At 41.3% G+C, this 16,093-nt stretch overlaps 1 protein-coding gene across 2 annotated transcripts in view; it reads left to right on the top strand.

Moving 5' to 3' along the window:
• The first annotated feature begins 3,479 nt into the window (after nucleotides 1-3,479).
• The window catches only part of asap2a (ArfGAP with SH3 domain, ankyrin repeat and PH domain 2a), a 59,411-nt gene continuing 46,797 nt past the window's right edge, over nucleotides 3,480-16,093 (top strand). The window contains exon 1 of one of the 2 annotated variants that reach the window (XM_040137037.1): nucleotides 3,480-4,501. In XM_040137037.1, coding sequence (XP_039992971.1) covers nucleotides 4,376-4,501 — 126 coding nt within the window. In that variant the 5' untranslated portion in view covers nucleotides 3,480-4,375. The remainder of the gene's footprint in view (nucleotides 4,502-16,093) is intronic. The other variant, XM_040137036.1, reaches the window with a different exon arrangement.

Raw genomic sequence — 16,093 nt, 5'->3', positions numbered from 1 at the left:
ACCCTCTCCTTTCCTCTTCTATTGAAATGCAAAATTTCAAATTACAAACAGCTTTTCCAAGAGGGTCTCTGCGTACAGTATGACATCTGCTTTGGCTATAGTTCTTTCTGCAGCTGTCTGGTTGCATTTGGGTTCAGTTTTTCATTACCCGATCAGGTTTGCTTCTAACATAAAGTTAAAAAAAATAACACATTGTGCACCAAAGCAGTGAATAATATGAACATTTTCAATTTTGTGGCTCTCTAAATCACCAGGGGACGTTCAAAGACAGCAGCCGTAACCAGAGCAAATCAAACAACTGCCACTCTGACTTGTTACTCAACGCTGTAAGTTGTTTGCATGCAAACAAGGTCCATATTGAGGATGGGCACTGCTGGTCAATGAGGCCTCTGTTCAGTTTAATAAAGCAGCAGACAGCTTCTGCTTTGGCACCTTTTTTCGGCAGCAAATACAACTTGTTTATAACATTTAAAAAATCTAAATTCTGATACATTTATGATACCATAAAAGTACAGTATAGACTATTTGTTCAAAGGCTACATTCATGACCCTTGTCCCGCATTTTTACGTTTCCCTCATTGATATGCCTGGTGGTGCTTTTCCAGGTCCTATACAATATGAAACAATGTGCTTCTCATATTATGTTCTCAACCTGTACCTGCTGTGTGACCCTGTTTTTACTTTAGATATTTTTAGTTTGGTTTAGTCTTGGTTCGAAAGTTTAAAGCCTGCATTTAGAAAGGCAGATGGTACTGAAAATATAAAGCCATGTCAGTGGTGAAGAGGAGGGCTGGTGTTGTTTGGCACCGCTGACCTCGCTGACTGAGCTGCTGTGTCTCTGGATAGCAGATGTTCACTGGGAGTGTGTTTATTCATTTCATAAGGGAGCTGAGGCCTGAGTAGCCAGTCAGGGTCAGCCTGGGTCTTGGGCTCTTCATTTAGCAGCTTGCCAGGAGACGCTGCAGAGCTGAAAGAATGTGTGAACACTGCCCAGATTGTGATTTAAAGGCTGCCCGGGGTTTTGCCTCGGCCACTGTGATACTATTTATACCGGTAGCTGTCCTGCCGGGGCTGAATGAGCTGGGAAACATCAGCAGATTTTTCATCCCAAAGCACAGGAAAAATGCAAGAGCTCTGGGAGCAGAGACTGTTGTTTTTTAAACTCCTGTTGACAAAAAAATCAGGCATGGGAGAGCGTCTTCACAAGTTTCAGGCAGTGCCCAGTGATAGATTGTTTTCTTTCTCCTCGGCCTTTTTTCCCAACAGGATTTTGGGAGATAGTCTTTTATGTTTTTCATTCTTATTCTTGGCTGTGACCTATTAAAAAATGCTAAACATATCCTCACATGGGACCTCTGTAATGCAGTAGCTACTTTCATGCAAATTCTGGAGCACAGAAATATACAAAATTGATAGTACTCTGTTAATTATTGGTCTAATTAGCCTTTTCATCTGGTGCACTGTGATAACACACTATCAGGTCTCAATACCAGTGTCAGTGCTGATCCTGCTGAGGCTTATCACAAAAGTCTGGATCCCTTTTCTCTCTCTATCAGAGGTGTAACAAAAATGACTCCTCACAAGACAGAAGGTTACATTAGATACAGTATAGTGCACCTGTTGACGCCTCTTAATTGATTCATGTAGTTTACATTAAATCAATTCCGAATCCAGGAAATGCAGATAATGAGCTCTTTGAACATCTGACATGGTCAAAGGACCAGGAGAGTAAATAACAGAGTATTTTCCATTTTAGGGCTTCCATGCGTGAAAAGCTGGCTGCACTTCTAAAGATAAAGCACGTTGAAAACTCATATTCAAGGGTTTGTTTGATATTACAGTCAAAGGAAGGCTGCCTTTTTAAAAAGTCTCACGCTAATCGGCCTAGACTGCAGTGTAGTTTTATTACGTACATATACTCACCACAGTGCTTGTCCCAAAACAAGAGATAATACAATCCTAGCACCCATCCTCCTGTTATTTCTGCTGCAACCACCACTAATTACAGTTGATCTAGTTATTTGTCAAGTGTGCATTTTAATTTCGTTTATAAATTAAACCAAGGTGAATGGTTTGTTCTTTCCCCCTCTTCAGTACACTGAGCTTTGCTGTAGCCAACCCTTGACTGAACGTTGAATGTTTAGGCCATACAGTTACCTGGTATTTTGAACTCCGTCTATGGTCACAATCAGCATCTGAATAAACTGAAAACCTAGTCTTACAAAAAATTAAATGTTATTGGGCTCCTATTGTTGTAACAATTAGTTGTACAATGGCGCTGGATTTGCAGCTTGTCCTCACAGTTTATCATCCAAGGCAAAGCATGCGTGTACAGACCGAGCTCTGTATGTGCCTTTCCCACTTAACGTTACAGCAGAAAAACATACATTACACACACTAATATGCGCTTTACCACGACACTGCATAGTTTTCACACAGATAATTGCTTCTCCTATCTCCACCTTAAGAAAGAAACTACTAGTGGTGCCGTAGTCAAGAGGCTGCTTTTAAGTGCTGTCGGAAATATTTGAATTACACATACCCTGCACTGCACTGGATCAATCAAGTGCCCAAATGAGTGGAGAATAAATTTGGGAAATCTGTATGACATCTGAGTGAACAAACTGAGATTCTTAGAGTATGGAGGGTGTGGAAATCGTGCCAAGAATTGATGCATTTTACTTTATTTATGTAGTTCTTTTTGTGAGATATAGGTTTCATAAAAATTGCTGATTTAACATGGACTGCAGTTTTCGGAAATTACTGAGTTAAACATCAGTTGAATATCGTTGATTGTCTTCTTCCCAGTACAGCAACAGAAAGTCTGTGCGTAGTCAGTGCAAAGTTAGTTGTCCATAACTGTACCGAAGTCATGTTTAAAGTTAATACGGGCCTAAAAGTGTTTTCCCAACTGGGAATCAGAACTACATTGTCTTTGTTTTCACGGGCACAAGAAACCAATGAGAGAGTAGTCATGAAAAATTATGAACGTGTTTGCACTGCAATCGTTTTTTCTGGATTACAATAAAACCCCAGTTTCCATGCAAAGTGGTCGATGCTGTAAACCATAAACACAACCACTGGACCTTACGACCGGAGAAAATATTGACTTACCTTATACCTAACTACGGGGTTTATAAAAAAAGTATATATATATATAAAATAATGTAAACACACTGAGAAACGTTTGTATCAAGATGTAAAGCTTATAAATCGCTGAAACATCAGCTCATGGAATAACGCCGCCCCTGCAAGTTTCTATGCTTGTTCACTACAGTAAGAAACGTTTTTGTTTTTTGTTTTTTAATTTTCTTTGTTTTTTTTTTGTTTTGTTTTTTTAAACTTTGCTAGCTTTAACACCGCTTGGCATGTGTCTTCTTAATTTTCGAGTCTGTTCCCCTCGAGCCACAACGACTCCTCCTACATTGCTTTGATCAAAAATGCACAGTATCAAAGTGTGCCCACTGCCAGGCGTGTTTTGCTACTGCTCGAAACATGCCGCCCACTAGCTTTCAAGCTAATCAAATGCCGTGTGTTCCTCATAAATAGCGGTGCTTGTTAGTGTAACTGAGACTTTGAAGTAATGGCTAGTCTTAGTTCTGTTTTCCAATTGAACAGAATTTACAGACATTACAGATACGGTCTTTGAGCCCATTTTATGAGGTTTTAAGTGTGATTTGTGTATCTTGCTGATTCATTTAACTGGTGAAAACATTTTACTGTTCGGGCGGTGTTTATGGATTTAATGTCCCATTAGAAATTGCCACTGCGGCGAGGACGCGGTTGTTAACGAGGAGCACGTGAAGGCAACATGAGTTCACGCCTTCCGTGAATTCTGATTGGCTCCCAGTTACCAGCCGGCGTCCCCCATTGGCTGGTGCGCGTCCATTGAATCCCCTCCTCTACCTTTGTCAATTTCTTGCGCTCCCGTTGAAACGTCTGGTTGTTGTTTCCCCGGGCACGGAGGACGAAGTTGCTCGCCCCGCACGGTCTCAGGCTAGGGAAAACCGAGAGAGGCTGTAGGCAGCTCCACTTTCTTCTGTGACCAGAGGAGGACCCGTGCAACCGAATGGAAAGGGAGTAAGTGGGCCAAAAGGCAGGAGGGATATAACCTATCCATCACCTTGTGAGCACCGCGCGGTGTGAGCCGCAGCACTGCAACTCCTCGAGCCAGCGTGCGACGGCGGACCGTGTTGGGGAGCAAACAAGGGAATGACATAAACATACCCAGAGATGGTTTACTACCCGCGGGGACCTTCGGAGACACTACAACGACCGCTGCTGCTGTGAACTTATTCTGTCATAAAAACCGCACAGCCGAGACGGAGAGGAACAAGAGAAGCGCTTCTTCGTCTTTCCAGCAAAGGGATTAATTATGCCGGACCAAATCACAGTTTCAGAGTTTGTGGCAGAGACGAATGAAGACTATAAATCGCCGACTGCCTCCAACTTCACCACCAGGATGTCCCACTGCAGGAATACAGTGGCTGCTCTGGAGGAGGTGAGTGACTCCGGTGGGACCGGGATTGTAGTCCCCCTTTCCCACAACCATGAGTTAATAAGGCAAACATCCATCAAGGATACTTATTCTCTCTTAAATGACCCTACCATGATTTTTACGTATGCCTGATAATATTTTCGATCTGGAAATGAAATAAAACCCTTTCAAAATAAAATAAACCTCTTCCAGAATAGGTTGTAAGGAAGGAATATGCGTCTTACTCCTAATTTTAGGAGAGCTGTTACAGATCTTTGTCAACTCAGAGTAGTAGGTCACCTCTGTTCATTTTGAACACAAACTGCCCTCCACTACGCCTGTACCATCCATCATGTTACATACTCCATATTCTGATAAACTCTTTTTTTTTTTTCTGTGTGAGCTAAAGTTTGCCATTATACAGTAGTTTTCATCAAGAGGTTGAATATGCCCCCCCCCCCAGGATGAGCCAGCAAGAGCAGTTACAGTCAGGTCAAGTTTGTTAAATTTTACAGCATATAGCTCAAAATCCAATAATCCAAATTTGCCTCAAAGCGTTTACAATGTGTGCGACGTGCAGCCCTTGATTTGGAACTCCCAAGACAAATCCTTTAATGGGGAAAAAGGGAGAGCAACAGAGGAAGGATCGTTTTTCTAGGATGTCAGACACGCAAAAGATGTCATTTGTACAGTGGACAAAAACAGGAGAAGCACTGAGGAAGAGAAAGAGACAATTTAAGGGAAATAGAGTGCAATCTTATGCAGTTGCCAGTGAGAAGAAGGGACAATCATCTACATGTACACCACTTTCCAGGAGCAGCAATTTCAACTGTTTTGGCTTAATCATTTTTCCCCACACTTAAAGGGAAATGATATGTATTTGCCCCAGTTTACAGCTGCATTGCACTGTATGTGTACAGAGAGCACTTTTGTCTTCCTCCTTTTTACTTGCAGGTCATCAGGAGGAAGGACACTTCCGCTTTGTTCCCTGACAGCCCTCCACCACCTCCCTCCCTTGTTATAGTTTCCCTACTTTGTGTGCTGTATGGCAGAGCCTCGCCCTGCCTGATGGTAAAAATAGATTTTCCCACATGAGCTGCTCGGTGTGTTATGTGTGTTAGTGTGTCTAGTTAGGGTGCGCTTGTAGACGTTAAGTGACGTGCGAGGAAATGGATAATTTCTTCCTGGTTTCAATGAGGAAACCAGGACATTTTTTTTGCCTTAGACCCTTTCCATTGTAAAAACAGATGTCTGAAATCATGATAAATGCAGAGACGAGATAACCCATTGCCGTCTAATGTCAGCTTGACTCAGCTAATCCACATCTGGGCTCAATTCACCTTAAGCTCCCTGATCCTTCACACCTAGGTGAGGATTGTGGCATTTTTTTTAACCTGTGTTTGTGGCGGACTGAGCTGGGCGGCCAGACATACACCTGCTCAGGGTGACAGGTGCTTAACTTGGGCGTCAGACACCTTGCTACGCACTGTTTCATTCAAACCTCTGCTGCTGCTGCTGCTTGTTTTAAAATAGCAATTATCTGCTGTTGGCAATGATTTCAGCACTGCTCAGAGTGGAATGTGCTTTTCTGTAGAGGTAAGCGAACAAGTGTGTGGATTTTACTCCTTTTTAAATAGCAGCTCAGCAGTAATTGCTGGCTTGCGAGGTTGAATTGTTGGGTTGAGGATCCAATTCAGCATCTTTGTTTTAGTGGTCTGCTGTTGAAGCTGCAGAATTGTTGTTGCAGAGATGTGGAGTAGCGTGTTGTTGTTTCACATTGACCTCCCCGCGCTCAGGCTCGGGGAACACAAGCCCTTATTGTTTGGACAAAAAGACCTCACTCACTTTGGTCTGTTTGACCAATTAAACACTGCAGTGGACAGAGAACATTTCCACTTATTGTCTGCCGGCCTGTCTGAAATCTAAAACATGCACGCAAACAAAAACACATTTACATACAGTATGTACAGGCATCCACAGGCTGCATGCGTCTTTTAAAGTTTAAAAATCATCTCTTTTTTTATATTCCTGTTTGCTTTTGACTCTTTCACCCTTGAGTATTATGGTAATACATCTGCATACTGTATATGAAAAATAAAAATATCAGACTCTGCTGTTTCCAGCATTGTGCTTAGTTTCAAACATTGTGCTGATTCTGGTTTTCTCTAGAATAGCAGTTTGTTAAGCGCTCACTTCTTAGTTTTTACCCTCGAGCTGACAGTTGAGGATAGGCTGACTGGAGCAGCACAGTGTTCTGTAATTCTACAGTGGGCTGGTATATCATTTCAGAAGATGCCTCGTGTTCTGTGAATTGGCCCCTCTGCTTTTTGATAATGGGCTGTCTGTTTTGTTGCTGACTTCAAGATTTTTGCTCTCAGTCTCCTGTTGTTTCTTGGACATAGATATGATGATCGTATGGGTTAATATGTGCTGATATTTGCATGATATTTTACGCCATATTTTGGAAGTGTAATCAGGAGTGTGATGGTATATTTTGTTCTTTAAGCTTTAAATTTGGACGCTCTCCAAGTTACCTATACATCTATTCTGCTTGGACACAAGTTAACTTTTTGTGTGGGTAAAACTTGTTGGCAAGGGAAATTCATTTGTTAGTAGAAGAGTGTTTATGAATGTGAACATCTGCTGTTCCAGAAGTGTAAGAGGTTTAAATCCTGTATGCTGTTTGGAACAAATTACATGGACGTTCAGGTCCTTAATCCTGTTTAATTTGCAAAAAACTATAATTTCCTGTCACACTTCTGCCTCGTATTGTAATATGTTATGATGACTTCAAATCCTTGGCTCATGTAGTTATAGTGTGCTTCTTCTTTCAGTAATCAGTGGCTACATTAATATCTTTGAACTATCCAGCCGACCTGCCAGGCTGTTGTTTCCTCTCAAGTGATGTATTTCCTTTTCCCTTTAAAGACCTGCATCTCCCTCTCTAGTTATCAGGTTATCCTAACCCAAATGTATGAAATAATAAATTGCATCTAATGATCTGAATTTCCAATTTGAGCTGTTTTTAAATGGCTGATGCAATTATAGTCTCTCCTACTTAGAACACCTTTAAAACTGACCTCTGGGTCTAGTTGTTTATGGGAAACCTTTAAACACATTAACAGGAGAGGGGACTTAAGCACTCAGAGGTTTTACGTAAACGGATGCACGGTGCTGTGTAATTCTGTCTTTCTAAACTTGATTGCATCTGACATAATCTTAATTAGGCTAGTTGTTTTACTCTGCTGGCTATTAAGAGGTCATTCAGAGAGCTTCTGTGCATGTGTTTGCATGTTTGTGTATGTGTTGGTAAAACCAAAGCAATAAAAACCTGTTTATCCAGTAAGAGGATGTTGGGCTTTGCGTCATGACCGCCCTTTGTGCTCATGTAAAACATGGCTTTTCTTCCTCCACACATATGTTGACTTTTCCTCTGGCAACAGAAGAGTGTACACGTTTTGGAAATAAGAGCTCCAGGTTTCTGATTTCTCTTCTTTAAAGTTCAATTCAGAATGATCTGAATGGCAAGTAGTGACTGATGTAGTACACCGGGAATGCCATGATCCAGCCCTGAAAATAACAATTTTGTCAGTTTCTGATTTTAAATTAGCCCATTTGATTGACCCATTGTTGTGGTATTCAGAACTTTGTAAGTGGAGACTTTTTTTGATTGTTTTTACGTTTTGAGTTGTGATATAGGCCTGTTTTTGAAAATACTGAGGCTGGTAAAATGGTATAAATGGTGAAAACTCAATGCAGAATTCTCTATATTTGAAGAGGTACTATCCATTTTTCTTGTCAGTTGCTTAACAACAGTGTTTTCACTTAAACACAAAGCCAATTGTGTGCTCAACTTTCTGTGTCTGAAACCTCACCTCAATGACCTCACAAGTCCCATTGGAAGGAGGTGTTTTCCCCAAGGGCAGAGCCGACCTCTGTGTTAAGTACTGATCTTGGTGAAAATGCCCTTGTGCTTTTATCTCACTCAAGAAAAACTCTTGTCTGCAGGATGTCTGTCTGAGGCTAGAAACTGGCACACACTGTAGTTGTCTTAGGTCTATTTTTGAATTTGTGACTGTTTTTATGCCCCAGTTACTGAGAGAGAATCTCCTAATATTATGCAATCAATAGCATTGTCTCCTTGAACAAATCTCAAGTGCATCCACTTCGAGTTTTCATGGGTATGAAAACCGATCTGACTGCAGAAGATTTCTGAGTATTAGGGCTGTAAAAAAACCATCGCTACTTGACATTGGCAGTGTAGCCCTTTTGATCAGTCTTTCAGCTGCATATTGTTGCACAGACAGAGACAATATGTTTCATGACATTACAGCTACTTTGTAATCTAAAGTTGTTTGACAGGTAGAGGGCTTGCTTGTAATGCAGTCTATTGTTGGATGAATACAAGTATCCTGAAGTTGTTTCGGACCCTCCTAGCTCATAAGCAAAGTTCTGTGCTTGACGTCCTCAGCATGCCTGTCCTTTAGCCCTGTATATTTACTTGATGTTTATTTTTTACTTGGACAAATACATAGGATCGACCCACCATTCATAACCTTAGCTAGTTTGAAATATTCATCCCTAGATGGGCCTTTGTACAAACACACACAGTTGAATATAAAACCTAGAGAACAGCACAAACCAAACAGTAACACAATAAAAAGCACCATAAAATATTCATGAAAGTTAAGGGATCATCCATGTCTTTAAAAAGAGTTTCAGCATGAGTTTCAATTTCACAGTCCCCTTTGAGTAATATGACCTTTTGAGAGCAAACAGAGAAAGATGTCTCTCAAGAGGGTGTTTTGCAATTACATCCAGTATACAGAAAGTTTTGACCCGTATAATGCTGAAAAGCCCAGGAAAGTAGTTACAAAACTGAAGTCTTTCTTTTGTGCTCCTGACCAATTTCCTACGTCCTTTTTAAATTTTTTTCATTTTTTATTTCAGGACCAAATTCAGTGTCAGAGGAGGTCCTAACAATTATTAATGACTTTCTAAAGCTGGGTGTTGTCCCTACAGTATTTTAAGATGCACTTGAAAAGTCTCTTTTGAAAAACTGATCTAGATCCATTTCTAACCTGTAACTGCAGACCAATCTCCAATCTTTCCATTTTAGAAAAATTTGTATACATACACAATTAAATTGTTTTCTTAACACAAACAAGTCAGAAATGTTTCAGTCTGGATTCAGGGAGTATAATAGTACAGACCACCTTAGTAAAAGTAGTTAACCATATAAGGACAAATCTAGATGCCAATAAACTCTTGGTTTCCATACTACTTGATATGAGTTGTTTTTGATACACCTGATCACCAAATTCTTTTAAACAGGCTGAGGGAGCACTTTAGACTGTGTGGGACTGTTTCTAACTGGTTGACTTTTATCTTTCTGGAAGAGTTCTTTATAGCACCTGAAGATAACATCTTCAAAACCACTTAAATAACTTGCGGCATTCCCCAAGGATCAATTTTAGGGCCACTTATTTTTCATCTAAATATGTTACCCCCTTGGTGATGTCATTAGGAGACATCGCTTTCCATAGATATGCTGATGATACTCAGATTTATGTGGCTGTGTCTCCTGATGACAGAGGAACACCTGATGCTCTTATTAAATGTATTTTAAATACCAGTGTCTGGATGTCGCAGAACTTTTTACAGCTCAACCAGTTAAAAAATAAATCCTATAGGGCTTACCCCAAGCCAGCAGGAAGGAAATCTCGGTATAATCTATGACTCAGATTGAACTTTAACACTCCTGTGGGATTTTCTTTCACCAAATCTGCTTTTTTTTTATCATCCAAAAAATTTTAGCTAAATTACAACCATTTCTCACTCTGAGTGACACAGAGGGACTAATACATGCTTTTTATATCCAGCAGATTGCACTAATTTAATGCTCTTCAATCTGGTCTGCCTAAAAAAGTTGTAAATCAGTTTCAATTGATTCAGAGCTCTGCTGCCTGAGTGCCGACCAGGGCCAGAAGGGAAAAAAACATTAAGCATGTTTTAAAGTCTTTACATTGGTGGCCTGGCAGTTTCCATATTGATTTTGAAGTTTCTTTTGCCTGATTTTAAAGCACGTTATGGTCTTGCCCCGGCCTACTTGTCTGACATGCTTCCATTGTATAAACTAGTACAGCCTCTTAGGTCCTTTGAGTCTTTAGTTGTTCCAAAGTGCAGGACAAAAACTTTTGTTGAGGCAGCTTTTTATGCTCCAAGCCTTTGGAACCATTTGCCTGAGGATCTGGGAGCAGCTGAAAGTGTATTATTGGTTTATATTATTTTATATTTATTGTATCTCATCTTTTTTTTAATTTTTAAATTTTTAAATTTGTCTTGTGCGTCTCAAAATGTTTGCAGATTGTTTTTACTGTGAAATTTTTAATTGCGTGTTTAAGTTTATAATCTGAAGCAACTTGATTATCGTAGTAGCTTTATTGTTGAGCCCAAATACCCATCAACAATCCTGTACTAGTAGTAGGGCTGTGTCCCTAGAGAGAGAACAGAGCTGCTGGTCTATATCCTCCCTTATATAGTGCCAGAATCTCACCCACCCACTAGGACTCTCCCTCTGTCCCATATTCCTTTGTCCAATTTATTCATTTTTTGCTGATGAATAATGGTTATTTATAGCCAAGTCAGCCTTTCATGGGCCATTACTGGTGTTGAGGGGGGGTTGGGGGTGCCTCAGTCCTGAAGGCTGGCGTCATTAGTCTTCCATCTGGTTATTATATAATCTGACAGAGGTCCATCACACCGGTATGCCAACTATGCACTGGTAAGGCATTTTGCCTTGCTGCCTGATTTTGTCGAGAGATTGTTGGAGTAGCTCTGGGAATGGTGATGGTATTCACAACATAGACAGGTAACTATTGGCACTGGCAGTGCAGGCTATACGAGCCTCCAGTCTGGTTCTCACAGGTTCACACATGGGGCTTGTGAAACACTAAGTAGATTCTCAGTGAACTCATGAGTGTTAAAAAAGCAGTTGATGACTGCATGCTGTGAGTGACTTTAGACTCTCATCTCTTTATAGCACCTAGAACCTTAATCTCAGGCCACTAGATGTTTTGGGTACATGCTTTAACTTGACACTAACCCTCATCTTGTGTTAACACAAGATATTTTATTTAGTTTCCAGCTGCCCCAGTGGCTACACTGCTCTGTCTTTGCATAACCAGTTGTTGCAGAACACAACACTTGTTCTTCTTTACTACTGCTTTGTGTTGAAACGTCTCATTTAAAGTCAGACGATTTATGGCTGATGTGTTAACATCTGAACCCAAGCATGCTCTCGTAACTCTTCTCCAAGTGTCAGTCTGTCGGCTTGTGTTGACGCTGGATTTGTTCCCGGGCCAAGGGAAGGCCTGCTCTTCGTCTGCCGTGACCCCCCCCCCCCCATTCCAGGCAGGGTTGGTAGGAACGGCTGTGCCCTGGCTGGGAACAACAGCTGCCCCTCGTGGAACAGGTGGCCTGGAGGAAAGTTTTAACAAGGCTTCAGACAGTAGGATTATCGATGCAGGAACAACCCACATCTAATAGCTTTAGAGGCAAACACATAGATCTGTGAGCTCTCACGCACACATGGCCTTAATGGCAGTCTGGCTCAAGTGAGCAGCCCAAACCCCCAGCCACTGTGGCTAGTCTTCAGTATACTACCTAAGAAGCTTAATACTTCCTATAATTGAAATGGGGATTTCTGGCAGGATGACTGAGCTGCAGTCTCCTCCCTTCACCCTCACTGTACATCTGCTGTCCCCACTGTCCCTTGGCTTTGCCTTACTGTAGTTAATGCACCACAGTGGGCCAAGTACATTGAAGCAAAGCCAACTAAATTCATTCTTTCAAATCCTGAATGAGATCACTTTATTTTTATCTAAGAATTGCTGATGATCTTCCTTATTTATTTATTTCCAGATGCATTCGTGTTTGAGAATGATAATTAAGTTCTTCATAGTGTTGTCATCATTTTGGTCTTGGATAAGTGTACACCAAAACATCACAGAGAGGTTCAAGCACTTTTAACTTGAATGTTTTGTTCTCGGCAGGAGTATAGTTTGGGTAATTGTAATGATCCCAAATGAATGACATGGGAGTTCAAGCACTTGCTTCTCATTTTTACTGATGATGCTAATGTGAGATTCAGTGGTGTATTAATGCTAACTTTGGTAAAAGCAAATTTCAATTTCATCCTTTCTGTGGGACTGCTACCTCAATTGTTCCTATGGGATCTTTGTTTGAAATGAGAGGTGTCTCTCCACCGTCTATAGCCTGGTAATGCTTTGTTTGTGTTATCATCCAGGGACAGGCCCTCATTATGATGCAACAGCCCTCCCAATGAATATACCAGGGGCCAAGGTCACGGTCCTGTTCCAATCGATTCAAAGCAATGATCTCTTTTATCCTACAATGGGCTTTGTCTGTTACAATTTTATATAATTTTACTCCCTTTTTGCACCATCTATCCTCGTGTGTGTGCGCATATTGGGACATGGTCGTGAACTGATTACCCTAGCTTGGAGCCTGTTGGCCGTACTCACGCCTGCTGAATCTGTTTTGTTTGAAAAAGGGATGTCAGGGTTAAAATCATGAAAACTCAGTCCAGCCTGGTGAAGGGGATTGAGGTAAAAGGAGAGACTAGTTGGTCTTGGGCATCTACAAAGTTGGTAGGTTGGACACTAGGGGCACTACGGGTAAATGGGAAGCTCATCTCATCCATCAGAGTGTCCTGGCCCACATTGCCTAAGACGGCTCCTGTTGAATGCTATTGTTCCCTGACAGGCCCTGCTTCTTCATTAATGAACTCCACCATTGATTTGTAGTCCCGGCCACTCAGCTCTGCTTGAGGCCAGGGTGGGGTGGTGGGGGTGAATCCTCAGTTATGTTGTCCTGCTGTCACTTTCACTCAGAGAACGGACCTGGACTTCTTCTCTGTTGGGGAAATGTATTATGATGAACTCCTTGGAGGCTGTAGAGGCAGTTTTAGTAAGATTGCTTGTAACTCGGTTGGGACCAAAAAAGATCAGTTGTCTGATGCTGGAATACGAGTAAAGGAATTTTGCTCATTGACATCTGAAATTAGCCTGCTTTATGCTACATTTGACGATCTATTTAGTATTCCTAAATTTTCTGATGATCCCACAACACCCTCATATTGCACAATACAAAGCAGCATAAAAGAAAATGATACCCACTCTAATTTTACCCATGCGACAAGTTTTACCTGTAGAGACTGTTGGTGGAGTTCTCCTGAAGTCAAAGACCCAGCAGAATATTTGGTTTTATGGTGGGGCTAGGTTTATGTAAAGCAAAAGTCTCTTTGTGCCATAAGTTCCCAGCAGAGTTCAAAAGGTCTCTTTTTGTTTGTTTGTTTTTTAAATGAAGGTCATTTCTTTGCAACTGAAGTGTTCTCTCACACACACACACACACACACACACACACACACACACACACACACACACACACACACAGTCAAGCTCTCTGCACTGTTTTACTGCAGTGTTTTCCATGAGAAAGCAGGTTGTTTTCCCCTCTTCCTCTCTCAGGCATCATCATACTCCTTAGAATTTAATGATAACTATGTGCACTTTGCCTCTGTAACTACTGCTTTAAAACCCTGAGGTTGACACATACGCCTATGTGAAAAGAGCCAAAGAGAAACTCCAAGGTGAAGTCAGATGAGATTTTCCCCTCAAAGTGCAGCACATTTGGTCCTTATTTCCCAGTACTTCCTTCAAACTTGGTTTTTATCAGCCCCCTGCTAGTTTATAAACTTCATTAAATACTATCCTCGTAGTTGGGAGACCATTTTAAAATGTTTTTAAACTTGGCGCAATTAAGCCTTTGAAATTTTTATCCATCATGTTTCAGCATCTTACATGTGTAAGACTGTGGTCTGGTCATGTGCGTACTCCTCACTTTTCCCTCCTTTTTTAAAGTTTTTTTTACAGATGGGGGAAGAAACACAGGCAGTGAAAAAAATGCTAATCTTCAACTGAGAACAATTACAAACAATGCAGTAAATTTTAAAGTCAGATTGGGATTCCTTAGACCAGACACAAAAAAAACATTGCCACTGAAGCACTGTAAACATTAGGCGGTGCAGCCATCTGGGAAAACCAAACAGAAACAAAAGTTCTGCCTGGGTCTATCACCTTGTAAAACATAAAATGTCTTGAAAAATGCCTCAGCCGCTAACATGAAAGTTTTTTTTCTCTAACACTTAACTTACTACAGTTAATGTTGTCATCCCAGTGTGATTTCTGGCAGCTGGCAGTCAAGGCTGTGGTCTAACAGTGATCCTTGTAGTGCTCACTCTGGAGCTGTGAAGCACCAAGTGTCCTGGTGCTAAAATACCAGAGGGATTGTAGATAGATGAGAACTTTGAATAACTGTCAGTCAGGCAGAAAAACCTGCACTGAACTGAATTTAAAGGTCCTGTCACACTGTTTCCCTGCAGTCAGAATCAGAGTTCAAAGGTCCAAGAAGAGAAGTTATTAGGTTCCTTTAGTATATGAAATGTCTCTGACTAATACAGTGCAAGTTTTCATTACACATACAGATTTCTCAACTTTGTGGTGCAGTGTTTGTCAGCTTTGTCAGCAAAGTGCATGTGTATTAATCAGGTTGTGTCAAACAGTCTTATGACACATTAAAATGCACACTCCCCCATTCCCTCTCTCTCTGTCCCTCACTTCCATTGAACTGTCAGGCTGGAGTTTTCCATGCCGCCCCAGGGCAGGCTGACTGCACACATCTCAGCTGTCTGAGAGCACAGAGAAACCCTGCAACCATGGCCTGTTAGTGGTTGCCTGAATGGAACCCACTTCTGTCCAAATATTGACTTTACTCACTCAGCATGGAGAGAAGTTGTGAATGAAACACTTGAAAAGACGATTTCAGATTAGTTTTTTTTTTTTTTTTTTTTTACAGTGGATTTGTAGTTTGGGCTCCATTGAATGGATTCAAAATCAAGACTGTAGTTAAGAGTCGGTCTTACAGTGATGCTGTCTGAAGCAGACGACTCTAAAATGTAACTGCTGGAACAGGGAAAGTTTTTTATTACCGTCAAAAGCTTGACTTCAGCACGTCCTCAGGGATCTGCCTTCTCTTTAATGCCTGCAGGGCTGGACGGTACTGTATATTTGACATGTGTTTTGAATGAGTCACAGCTTTCTCTCTGTGGATGTTGAGATAAAGAGTGCCCTTCTCGTGTTTACCATGACTGTGCCACATGTGGCGCTGTAGACAAGCAGCTCTGTGTTTGGGTGAGAGCTGACCAGCAGAAAATACACAGGACCAGGCGGCTGCTGTAGCGCCACACCTGCAGAAAAGCTGAGAGGTCTCATTCTGTAATATAGTGGGCAAGACTGCCTACTAATCATGTGATATTTTATTTATTTTTCTACAGGGAAACTCTCCACAGATTGCTTTCAGGTGACCTAACATAACTGTTGGCAGCCATATAGGAGAACAGAATTGTGGTCCACTACATCAAGATTCCACACCTGTATGTCATTACACCATTTTATTCTGGTGTGTTATGTGTCCTCCCCGTTAACACATCAAAATGATGCCAAGTGCTGCTCTGCTGGAAGAGGGCAGGAGGC

This window comes from Xiphias gladius, chromosome 10, assembly GCF_016859285.1.
Source record: "Xiphias gladius isolate SHS-SW01 ecotype Sanya breed wild chromosome 10, ASM1685928v1, whole genome shotgun sequence".
Lineage (NCBI taxonomy): Eukaryota > Metazoa > Chordata > Actinopteri > Istiophoriformes > Xiphiidae > Xiphias > Xiphias gladius.
Note: the sequence above shows the minus strand (reverse complement) of the source record. Positions and strands in the feature narration are given on the sequence as shown.